At 38.2% G+C, this 12753-nt stretch overlaps 1 protein-coding gene across 1 annotated transcript in view; it reads right to left on the bottom strand.

Annotated features, from left to right (window-relative positions):
• The window catches only part of VPS13C (vacuolar protein sorting 13 homolog C), a 194789-nt gene that overhangs the window by 64015 nt on the left and 118021 nt on the right, over positions 1–12753 (bottom strand). The window contains exons 50-57 of the mRNA XM_044979645.1: positions 11481–11710; positions 10025–10117; positions 8247–8612; positions 6517–6606; positions 4769–4924; positions 3574–3838; positions 2494–2654; positions 1480–1601 (exon numbers count right to left, since the gene is read on the bottom strand). Coding sequence (XP_044835580.1) covers positions 1480–1601; positions 2494–2654; positions 3574–3838; positions 4769–4924; positions 6517–6606; positions 8247–8612; positions 10025–10117; positions 11481–11710 — 1483 coding nt within the window. The remainder of the gene's footprint in view (positions 1–1479; positions 1602–2493; positions 2655–3573; positions 3839–4768; positions 4925–6516; positions 6607–8246; positions 8613–10024; positions 10118–11480; positions 11711–12753) is intronic.

A 12753-nucleotide genomic window follows, 5' to 3' on the forward strand; every position in this document is an offset into this window, starting at 1 on the left:
TGAACATGTCTGTGTTCAGTGGGGTCCCACAGGGACTGGTTCTTAGCTCTATGCTATTGAACATTTTTATTGAGGACCTGGAAGGAAACTTAACATCATCACTGATACAATTTGCAGATGACACAAAAATTGGGGCAGCCGTAAATAATGAAGAGAACAGGCCACTGATTCAGAGGGATCTAGGTCACTCGGTAAACTGGATGCAAGCAAATGTATGTTTTAATACAGCTAAATGTAAACATATACATCTGGGAAACAAAGAACATAGTCGATATGTACAGGATTGGGGATACTACTCTGGGAAGCAGTGATTCTAAAAAAAGATTCTGCAGTTGAGATAGGTAATCAGCTTAACATGAGCTCCCAGTGAGACACTGTGGGCAAAAGTAATAATGTGATTCTGGGATGCTTAGAATCTATGAACGCTAAATTTTGTAAAGCCAATAGAAACTGATGGGTTAAACGGAGTCCTTATGAGACACAAAATGCAGTTTATTTCTAATTAGGTCTGACTCGGATTCCACTGTTTAATTTTGGTTTAGCCTTTGATTCTTTGGATATATCATTCATCTTGATGAGTGTTTCACCAGACACAGGACGACAGAAGGTTAAATGAACTGTGACACCTGGAGACCTCAACGAAAATATGGACATTGGAGACTCAGATGAGAACCTATCTGCCCCTGCCAAAATCATCTGTCACCTTTTGAAATTTCTGCTTAAGTAAGGCTCACAGATCTAATATCCCATCAGTTTTAGACCAGAATTGCACTGACATGCAAGTGTTTAGAAGCTTCTACATTCTCTCAAGTCTCAAAGCACTGAAATTCACAACAAACATCAACAACTGAATATAAACACATTGTAAGTAAGATACACTATAAAGGAAAAAAAGGAGTTAAAAATTGGGGAGGAGAAAGTAAACAATAGAAATAATAAACAATGATTCAAAAATACAACCTAAAAAGACAAAATGTTTCAATGAAAAAGCATGTAAATGCTATACCATCCCTACCAAAGATAATGGATTGACTTTATCCCTGGATCTTAGAAAATCTCCTCTCATTGCTCGTTATTTCAGGTCAGATGTATAAAAAAAGTTAGATTTGCAAATGCAGTTATGATTAGGCAAATGGTGTAATTGTTCACAAAATATGACTAATAACCATGGTTGTGTTCGTGCAATACAAGTAACTGCACAAATGTAAACTGCGACCATTTTGAGAGGCCATTTGCTCTTCATGACTACTATTTTGGGGGCTTTTTAAAAAATGCACTCAGTTGCATTATATCATTATTTAAAAAAATAAATATCATTTGGCTTTTGTCAATTCAATCATGACAAAAGCCCAGCACAAGATGAGTATGAGTGGTACCTAGTAAGACTAATGGACTGAGTTGGCAAAAAAAAAATTTGATTCAAATAATGGTAATTTCACACCACACATTTTAAGATTTGGCATAACAGAATAAGCGTACCTGTATGAATCTAAAGGAACATGGAATTCCTCTTCAGGCTTAGATACTCCTATTGGCTCCAGCAGTCTAACATCGCTGACAAACTTGTAGATTGTAAATGGGACAGAGAAATGATTCTTGATCTATGATAAAAATGAATATGTCTCATTAAATATTTTCACAAATTTCGAAAAGAAAATATGAACTATACATCATGTACAAAAAATCAGTAAATTTAATTAAGATGCTCCTTTGCAAACTGAAACTTACAAAGATTTATAATAATAATATATGGAGATACCTATCTCATAGAACTGGAAGGGATCCTGAAAGGTCATTGAGTCCAGCCCTCTGCCTTCACTAGCAGGACCAAGTACTGATTTTGCCCCAGATCCCTAAGAGGCCCCCTCAAGGATTGAACTCACAACCCTAGGTTTAGCAGGTTTAGCAAACCACTGAGCTATCCCTCCCACCTCAGAAAGTAACATTTGTCCTCAGAAAGTAACTAATGTGTACATAAACCAAAAAAAGCAATGTGAAACATCAAAACACCACCACCACAATCATGCTACTTTGCAGCTACTCAATTAACAATATTATTTGCTTGGAAGAAAACATTTCAATATGTAATTTGTACTGCAAGATGCAAACATATAGCTTAGAGCTACAGGAGAGCCAGTTTAAGCCACAATTTAATAACTACCATCTTTAAAGGGAATGTAGCCAAGGTATCACTTCTATCCATTATAGGTATTCAACATAAAACAGATTTTTATACCGGCATATGCATATAATGTCTCCATTCTAATCCTATTACACATTTAAATGTTTAAGTTAAATGTAAACTTAAAACAATACTACTTACATTTATGAAATAATTGCTTTTATTTTATATGTCTGTGTTTGCCTTTTGCTGAGAATAATCTCAAAATATATTAAGAAAAAAGGAAACCCAAGTTACTCTCCAGAAGTAAACAAACTCTAAGCAGTGGCCTTGAGCTTATTTAACTTTATGCATTTTATTATAGATTTTACCTGCAGAGGAGACCGTATGGTAATAACTTTATTTCCTTCTGTTGCATCTATCTGTACCAGAACAGAGTCCGAGTGGTTGACAAGAGGAGTTCGCACGCTGTGCAATCGTCGGCCTGGTTTTGCTATAGGGATGTTTGCCACTTCTGAATATCCTACAGGCGCTGTTTTATAAAACAACACTGATATGTGATTCTGCAAACTTACGAAACAAATCATTACCATTTTCAAGCAAGCATGCAATGCCAGCCCCTTAATACAATTACCCCATAGCCTCCAACATAAGAAACCTCAGAGGTTGTGTTTCTGGCCCCCAATAACTAGAAAATGGTTAATCAGAAGTGAAAATTAAAAGTAAGTTTTAAGTCAATAGTGGCTGAGAAAACCAAGTATGATACCACCAATCTCTAAAATGGATCCTTGCTAGATAATGGATATAGGCACCCTCAGCTATTTGTTAGGTGAATGAATTGAAGTCTTTCACACAGAAGCAACTCAAGATTCTTAATAAGGAGGAGATGGGGGAATGCCAGTATAGTAGGAATTACACTATCGTACTCCCTCCAAGGAATTGACCAGCACAACTTGCCATGTGGGAACTCCTGACTATTCCAAAGAGATTGAATCTAGCTATATAAAGTGAGTGGTGACAGGTAGATCTCCATTGGGGAGGTCAGCAGGCCAGCTGGGTTGCAGTCGCATCAGCTCACAAGCTCTCCTAGTTCTCCGAAGGAGTGGCAAGATGTTCTACCTGCCTGTGCTTCTTATTAACCTTTAGTTCTATTATTAAGGAAGTAAAGGAAAAGAGACTTGAATTTTCCCCACTCCTCTTTTCCCAGCACCCAAGTCAGTGTTACAAGAAATTGACTATGGAGTGGCAACCCTGGCTCAAGGAAACATCCAGCAGGGCAAGAGTAAAGACACTTGCTAGCTGGCAGCTAGCAGTTGTCTCCAGGTTGAACAAGGAAATTCAGTGGTTAAGTTTGACCACATGGTACTTGGCCCATGGACTATCCTAGTAACTCTCCCCTGAATCTCTTCACCAAGCACAATTTCTACCAACAGTTATCCCTTGCACACTACCTAAGCTCAAAGCGAACAGGCAGCTCTCTTGACGGTATAATGCGGACAGCTTTCCTCGATGCAGAGGTTCCAAAACTGAATATTCCAGTTCCAATTTCTGACCAATTTCTACATCATGAATATCTTCTTTTAAGGTTGAACCAACCACTCGAAGATTGATGGTAGGATGCACTTTGAGAGGGACACCCAGTGCATTTTTCACTGTAAAAGGAGCCCTATCTTTTAAAGAATAATCAAAAGTGGAGGCAGTCCCTTCAGAAAATGCCTGTAAAAAAGTACAATGATAAGATTTTTAAAGGATAGTTGTCATGATAAAATAAAACATCTTAACCAGTTAACATAAAAACATCCATACACAATACTACCTTCTTTACAGAAGCAACAGTATATACTGTATATCACAAAGTATGTGCTTTTGGAATGATTGTATAAAAGCAATATTCAGTATTTTGAAGTAATCTGCTATTACATACATTAATATACGAGTAATTTTCACCACGCTAAAACGTAAATTATACTAGCATTATTATAACTTATATGATCATTGTTAATTTATGAATAAGAAGTCTGATATAATTACCACCTAAATAGATAAACCCAATTTATATTTATTTAGTAAAGTATTAGTGAGAAATATCCATAGAACAGAACATCTTCTGGGACATGAACAAGCATGTCCTACTTCCTCAAGAGTAAGAGGAAAATACAATAGAAGTTTAGCACACTGGTGGGCTGCAGAGGCTTGCATTAAATTTAAAAAGGCCAACAGTTAGCAAGCATCCATTTTCCCCCCCAAGTATGCCTATTGAAAGGCAACCCTATAATGAAGAGACCATGGGACCATGATCATGCACCATGAGGAAGGGCTGCTTCTATTGTACCAATTCAGATTAAGTTACAAGACTCCCACTCAATCATTTCCCTCCCACATTTTCTCCCTTTTGAAGTCCTATGTCAGCACCTTCATTTTCATAGTCAAGAGAGCAGCTGGCTTCTATCTGAACAAGTCAAACTCACTTTTTAATAGCTAGAAGGATCAACTGTATAGCAAAAAGAAGAATTCACCCCATCACGGAAGACAGAAAATGAGTGAGTGTACTCTCAACCTGATTGGCCGAGCAGAACACTACTAATAAGAATTCAGGACTGGCCACAAACAAAATTAATTCACAAGTCCCGTATTTATTGAAATTACCTTGGCTAAATTATTGAAAACAGCAAGACAACATTTGGATATTGTTATATTCATTGTATCCTTTGAAGAGATGTTAACTGCAGTTTGTGCTTCAGGAAGAACAACAAAATCATCCCCAGGTATCAAACTTTTATCTTGTATAGGGTTAGTCTTTATCTAAAGGGAAAAAACAGCATTAAATCTTCTCTTTGTCTATGTTTAAAAGTATGAACACAAACTGTTTCTCCAAATTTACTGTAGGTAGCTTTATGCAGGTTTGCAATTTTCTCTTAAAACCATAATTTCTCAACACATTTGTGAAGTATTAGCCAATTCCTTTAATATGATCTTGTATGCATAATTGATTTCATATTCACCAACATTAAAAGTCAACATAGCACTGTTTTCTGCACTTTCATTCAGGAAAATAATCCAATGGCTTTTAGCTGTTAACATAAGCAAGGCTAAGAGTTTTTCCACTACCACCAATATTCAGGCTCTCGCATCTCAAGTGGTAATTGCATTCATTTCCAAGATGTCTAAATTAGTACTTAGCTCTTCTCTTCACCTTTCTCGTATCATTATCAGCTGGGCCTCTCTCTTTTGAAGATGCCTCCTTAGGCTCCAGGAACTTGTTAGCAGTACAAAGAGGTAAGCTCCCCTGAAGTGCTTTTCTGCTGCCTTCCCTATGTCTCAGACTAGGGGAGAGTTCTCCTTGAGAGACGCCTCACCTTTTTGTCCTAAAGTGGTTTTTAGTATCATCACTGCGTGATACTCATTTTTTTTTATTACTTTGTCCTCCTTCAGTTTTTATTAGTTCTTTTAGCTTCGACTAGTTCTTTGTTATGCTCTTATTTTTTTATTTTTTTATTTTTTTTAACTTGAATACCCAGGGTCCCAAAATCCATCAGAAACTGGAAGAGGCTGTAAAAATTCTCTCTCATACTAAAACACCAGTTTTATTCAGAATTTCCAAGTGTAAATCTTATTTAAAAAATGGGATACAATCTGCCTATGGGGGACAAAGATTTATTGGAATCCAAAACCAGTACCAGGTGAGAGCTCTTTAAAGTACAGGGCTGTTACTTTGAAGTGCACTTAGGCTCACTGCAATATCCACAAAGGCAGCATTTTCTCCACCTAGGCCTAACAGCATCCCTAAGAAGTGTGGATAATTACAGTTCCCCCTCTACACAAGATGTTTTTAATCACTAGTAGCAGTGACTATTATCTTGGAAAGTTCTCCTGAAAGCTTGTGTTGCCCCTCTTGTCAGTCAGAAGCATTTAGTATCATGTACAAGGAAGAGGCTATTATATTTAGTTTGAAGGCAGCCTCCTTGAGAATTCCGCAAATAATATTCAGCATTTTCAACCCTGACAGGTCTGTCTACACGGCAATTAGACATCTACCAGTTAGGCTGCGCCAGTTGACTCTGGCTTGTGGGGATGTAGCTGTTGGCTGTTCCATTGCAGTCTAGACTTCCAGGCTCAGGCTGCAGCCCGAACTCTGGGACCCTCCCATCTCACAGGATCCCAGAGCCTCGACTCCAGCCCGAGCCAAGAAGGCTACAGTGTGACTAAACAGCCCTGCACCTCGGGTTAGCTGGCACAGGCTAACCATGGGGTTTTAATTGCAGTATACACATACCCTCAGTCAAAGGGGACAGTATTTGGAAGGTCATGGGTCAATATCTTAATGCATCAACATGTTAAAAAAAATTGTATATTGACAATGAATATTTCATATATTTTCTGTTATGTTTCCATACTTCAAGTTTTAAATTCCATGGTTTCCTTCCTCCGTAAATTCGTTCAATAAGAGGCTCCCACACTGCATAAGTTTCATTGTAATAATGAACCTGAAAGAAAATTAAAATTGGGTTGGAAAGCCAAGCATATTGTTAGATCACTCCTTATAGTAGTTATAATATTACCATGTCATGAAAACATATGCATTTCTTCTAACTCAGAATTTCATATAATGGTTCTTTCATTGGGTTTAATATTAACTATTATAAAAACAGACCTTTTTAATGTGTTTAATGAATATCTTTTATTAAAAAAGATATAACAGACTGCACACCAAGCTTAGTTTCCTTACCTTTCATAGCACTAGACTTCTTTCTCAATCTATCACTTAGAAATTGTAACTAGCTCTAAATCTGACTTCGCCTGGACATTCTGATAATTCAAGTTAGTCTATTAGTCAATTCCTAATTCATTAACGTAACCACTGTCCTCTCCCACAGCAGCAGTGGGCAGCATCTGGAGACGCAGAAGTCTCAACAGTGTGAGCAGTTCTTGGCTCTGTGAGCTGTTTGGTGTGGTTGGGAATTGACCACAGGGTGGGGATGTGTGAGGAAAGGGATTAGAGCATTAGGTAATAGATAGACCCCTGCCAGCACATTCACAATCCTGAACTACAGGGATATCTAGTGTACAGCTCATTAACATGTGTCCACTAACAAGTTAATGGATTTTCTCACCTTCCCCAGCAACAGGGACTCATTCCTCCCACTTGGACAGCACTAGAGAGGATGGAATAACCGTGTGGGGTCTTGGTGACTTCCCAACCCCATGTGGGACTCAACACCCTCCCCCGGAGAGAATTCATCAGAAGGAGTTGTGGTGATAGATAATATTTTAAACATTAGCCAACCATGAAATAGATGCAGTAGCTGTTGATAGTCTGTGGCTACAAGTATACTACAAGCTAGGGGTGTGATTCCCAACTTGCATAGACATACTCACACCAGCCCTCATTGAGCTAGCCTGATAAAAACAGCAATATAGCCGCAGTAGCACAGGCAGCATCAGCAAGGGCCAACTGCCCACAGTATGTACACATCGGATTCAGGCAGGCTGGTACTCAGGCTGGCTAGCCTGCGCTGCTGCTGCCATGGCTACACTACTAGTTTCAATGCCCTAGTTCGATGAGCGCTAGAGCTCCTATGTCTACAGGAGTGAGAATCACACCGCTAGCTCACAGTGTAGACACAGCCTGTATGGAGAAGAGGAAGTACATGAAGCATGATCACGCACACTCAAGATCACCTTTTCCATAGAGATTAAGAGGGATGGGGTTCATCACTAAGATCCCAAAGGATATGCAAAAATGTTAAAGTAGTAGAAAGGCAGACTACTGTTATTTGATAGGGATTTTTTAATTGTTTACATTTTTGGAAACAAGCTATGCACACACTGATAAGACTATGAAGCCACATTACATTTTAATGGTTTCTCCTGTCTGCTGCCCCTCCTTCTCTCCCTGTTATCAGTTCTTACACTGATTGCATTATCTCTAATGCAGCTAGCTTCTTGGGAGTATTGACTGACTATGTATGCATTTTTACAGCACTAGTACAATGCTAGCCCACTAGTTATTGAGCACTTTAAGCACTACTACATATAAATCAAACAACAATTGTCTTTTAGCATTTCAAAACATTTGTCTGCCTGTAACAATTTTAATTTGGAAGCATGAATTGACCCCACTTACCTCCAGTGGGAAGTCAGCAGTGGCACCCAACAGGGAAGACCAGTTTTTAAGTGTTCCTGAAAATGCTGATTCTATTAATAATAAAGGAACAGTACGATGTCCCAGACCACATTCCAAGGTGATTTGAATTGATTTCACATCCACACCAAAATTCTCATTTTTCAGAGCTTGCTCACTGTCCGTGAAAGTTTCAGTTGCTTCCGTCGCTACATCAACACCAAGGAACCAAGCATTGCACTGGTTAATGGGTTTCACATCCCACAAGTTTCCTGAATCACTTGTTGTCCCTTTGGAATCTTCTTCCTTGGCCTTTGGTTTTATGGCAGCCATTATAGTCATCACAGTATTCAAAATGATTGGTGAAATCTTTAAGAATAAAGAGAATCTCATTTGTAGCTTACTTTTTTTTTATTTTACATGTAAGCCAGATGGAAAACAATTGGACATTGAAGATATACCCCAAAAGTGTGGTACCTGTTATAGGTTATCCACCATCACATAGATAAGGCATGTATCTGATTACACTAACAAGTAACAACTTAAATTCAGAGCCCAAAAATGGCCATCTTGCATAAGTGTCTCCCACCTATATTTCCTAAAATCCTCACTAGTTTTCCCACACAGATTTTCAGGAGCTGTAATAGTATTCTTTATCAGAGGGATAGCCGTGTTAGTCTGGATCTGTAAAAGCAGCAAAGAATCCTGTGGCACCTTATAGACTAACAGACGTTTTGCAGCATGAGCTTTCGTGGGTGAATACCCACTTCTTGCATCTGAAGAAGTGGGTATTCACCCACAAAAGCTCATGCTGCAAAACGTCTGTTAGTCTATAAGGTGCCACAGGATTCTTTGCTGCTTTTAATAGTATTCTTGATGCTCTAACTCAAAGTCCTAATCTTCTTACTGTTCTGCACAGCAAGCATATATTTTAACAATATTCTGATATATTCAGTGAACATCACCTCTGCTAAAATACTACCTATTTTCTTGTTTAAGCATCAATATTTATGTTATACACAAAATATTTATTTAAAAAACTAAACCTGTTATGTGGTATGGGTACACAATCTACAGAACTTCAACCCAAAGTTAATTTTAGAGGCAAACCACCAACACTCTTGTCAAGACTTGCTAAGAGTGGTGAAATCTAACTTACTGTAATATACCATATGTGCCAGTTTCCCTGATATAATTGGAACACACATTATACAAAAATGGAGCTTTAGCAGTAATGTCAAGTGAAGATTCTTATTATAGCTATCCTTAAATTACTGATTAAGCCATTAAGTGAAAGGTATTTTTCAACTGTTAGTGCTTCATTCTAAGAATTATCAAATTATACCATTTGCAGAGAAGTAATTGTGCATAAATTTCAAGCAACTATCAACTTATGTTACAGATGTAGTTCTTGCACCCAGTAATAGGGGAAAATATGTTTTAAAAATAGGAAAAAACAATTGTGAAACCAAAAAGACTGGCTGGAGACTCAGGAAAAAGGGTACTATCTGATTTTTTTTTAACTGACCAGATTTCACTCTACCCGAGTATATATTAATACTAATTAATACTTCAGTACACTTTATTTTAAAATACCTCTGAACTATCAGTGATTGTTCATAGTGGTATTACCAAAATGTTTTGACATCCACACCACAATTACACATAAAATGTTGATGGTCTAAATTGGAAACTTTGGACAGCAATAAAAAAAACATTAAAATTTTAATCTGATTAATGTAATTGCTTTTTCTAAGTCAATTTCTAACAATATTACTAACCTTTATAATAAGTTGTTCTATTGTCACTGCCATATTTTGTACTCCTGAAACATGTGTCATATTCTCCACAACCAAAGAACAAGGCTGTAATACCTGAAGGGAGTATTTGAATTTATGGTTATGAAAAATTAATTCCCAGCTTCCACCTTTTAAAAATGTTTTCCCCCCACATCTTTCTAATTAACGGCCAAAGGGACTTAACACTTGGCAAAAAGCACAGAGCTATGCAGCTGTTACAGGGGAATACATCTGCCTGGAGGCAGGAGCTCCAGTAGTTGTGCATCAGATACTCTCCTGTGAGCAAGAGGACTGAAGGGCAGGGAGTGGACAGAGCTGACCAGATTCCTGGGGTGAATAAGCTACTTCCTGAAAAAGAGGTTAAACAAGTTACTCCCCACACTCTCAGCAAAAGAGAGGAGGAGCCCAGTGGACTTCCACAGTACTACTTCTGGAGTAATGCTGTTGCCAGTTGCCCATACTCACGGCTAGGGTGACCAGACAGCAAATATGAAAAATCAGGACAGGGGGTGGGGGTAATAGGAGCCTATATAAGAAAGAGACCCAAAAATCAGGACTGTCCCTATAAAATTGGGACATCTGGTCACCTTAACTCAAGGCTAACCCTACAGGCTCAAATCTAACCCATAATATGAAGTCAACAGTTTTCTATTAAATATTCTTAACTCATCATTAGTAAGTTACCTTTAGTTTCCTAGCTACAATATGTTCTTGCTATCATCAATTTCTGCTTTATGCTCAAGCCTTAGCTCACAAGCTTTTGCTAAAACAGATTTTTAAATAGAAAACGACTATATAAGCAGTGTCTTCTCCAGGAAGAAATCTTTCACTGAACGTGCTTATGCTCCATAGTTTTACAACTTTTTCTGTAATATTTCTATTTGAGATCTGGGATTTGAAGTAGAACTTTCCCTTTTCCTTGGGGGATGGGGAAGGAAGGGCAGAAGCAACTGGAGAGGTAGCTTATGGAGCTCAGACATGTTGGCCTGTGAGCAAATAGAATGAAATGGAGCTGGGGAAAAGGGGGTTAACAGTATATTTGTACAAATCAGAAAGAACACGCCACCCATACCAACTTGATGTTTTAATTATAAGTGGCCTCTCTCCACATGCAATATTGACACAAAACTGATACCAGCAGAGGTGCTGAAGCTGCAGCTTCTTTGATTTAAGATGAAGGGAATTATCAGAGCATCCTCTAGGTGATCCCATCACTTTTTCACCAAAATAGCCCAAATCAGTTATCTCTTCAGGGCACAGTACAATTGCTCTTCCTCGCCCCCCGCCCCTCCTTACACATCTCTTCATGTTACCCTGGAACTGAGCTGGACTTTTTGGGGCGGGCGGGCACAAAGGGGGAGGCGCAACTGATTAAAGGCTATATGAACCAACAGTTCTGTGTCTAGTTTCCTCTGAAGCATGCTGATAGTTTTCTTACAGTGGTGATATTCTCGTCCTGCTTTTCTCTGAGGAAAGCACAGGCCAGCACTTTTACATCCTTCACTTGAGCTGTCATCCTTTGTACAAGCTTATCAGATGATAAAGAGAAATCACACTGGAATGAAGCTTTTAAGGCAGGAGCATCAGCCTTGGTCAAATTGGCAACAAATACAATTTCTGGGTCCAGGATCACTGCTTTTACTGTCATGTTTGGCCGTAAAGAACCCTCTGGGCAAAAAGAAAAAAAAGTACTGAGACATATTTGTATTCCATCTTAAATTACATCATTAGAAATGCTATCCAACCATTACTTTATGGTGGATTAAGAAGGGTTGTGATTTTATACAGTAGAAAAAAAAATCTAAAGAAACCTGTTCCTAGTTTCTGATCCAGTACTTCATGAAGGTTTTCCTCAAATTATGACACCTTATTGCTGTGACTTGGTTTCATCACAGCCATTTACTAGAACCTTGTGTGTCCTATAAACAATACATTGCATAATCCACCAGTACCCAGAAAAAGGAGCTGTACATGAGAAGGCTTGTTGAAAACAGTGGGAGCCAGGGTATACTACAGATGTAAAGTGATCACTTAGTGGGTGTTTCTTTTTTTTTTTGGCCTACCAACAAAAAACCCACCCACAACTGACTAAAAAGCTACTGTAAATATCTACTTGTAGTTCTTCATATTAAAAATTACTCAACCTCCTATTTCCAAGTCTTTATGAATAAATTTCTCAGGAAGAGGTCTCTTTACAGAACACAAAGTTCTCCAGCATGCTCCCCTACAAGAGGTTATACTGAAGTTAGGGAGTTCCATATGTTGCAGCTGGAGAATCCAAAGGCATGTGGGAAACTGATGCCTTGTGATACCATAAGTAAAAGGAAAGCAAATAATTGCTTTAGATGAAAAGCTTCAACATTGAATTTTTGCAGCATCAGTCAAGATACAGCCTGAATTCCTGACCCCTACCCTACGAACAGAAAGAAATTATTCATCATATTAGACCACAGCTGTTCTGAAAAACAAATTGCTTCTTTTTCTTATTTAAATCATATTGCAGTGTTGGAGCCTTAAAATTCTACCAGGAAGGGGAAGGTAGGTAGCTTTTGGATTTTTAAATAAAAAATCCCCCCCAAAATTTCAAACTAGGGAACTCAGTGTTGTTCTCAAGTCTTTTTTAGCCAAGGAGAATTTTACACTCCAAAAGCATATATGTAGGATCAAATGCTCTTTGTAATCTGAATTTAAAGTGTGCTGTTTCTCTCTTC

Source organism: Mauremys mutica, chromosome 11, assembly GCF_020497125.1.
Source record: "Mauremys mutica isolate MM-2020 ecotype Southern chromosome 11, ASM2049712v1, whole genome shotgun sequence".
Taxonomy (NCBI): Eukaryota; Metazoa; Chordata; order Testudines; family Geoemydidae; genus Mauremys; species Mauremys mutica.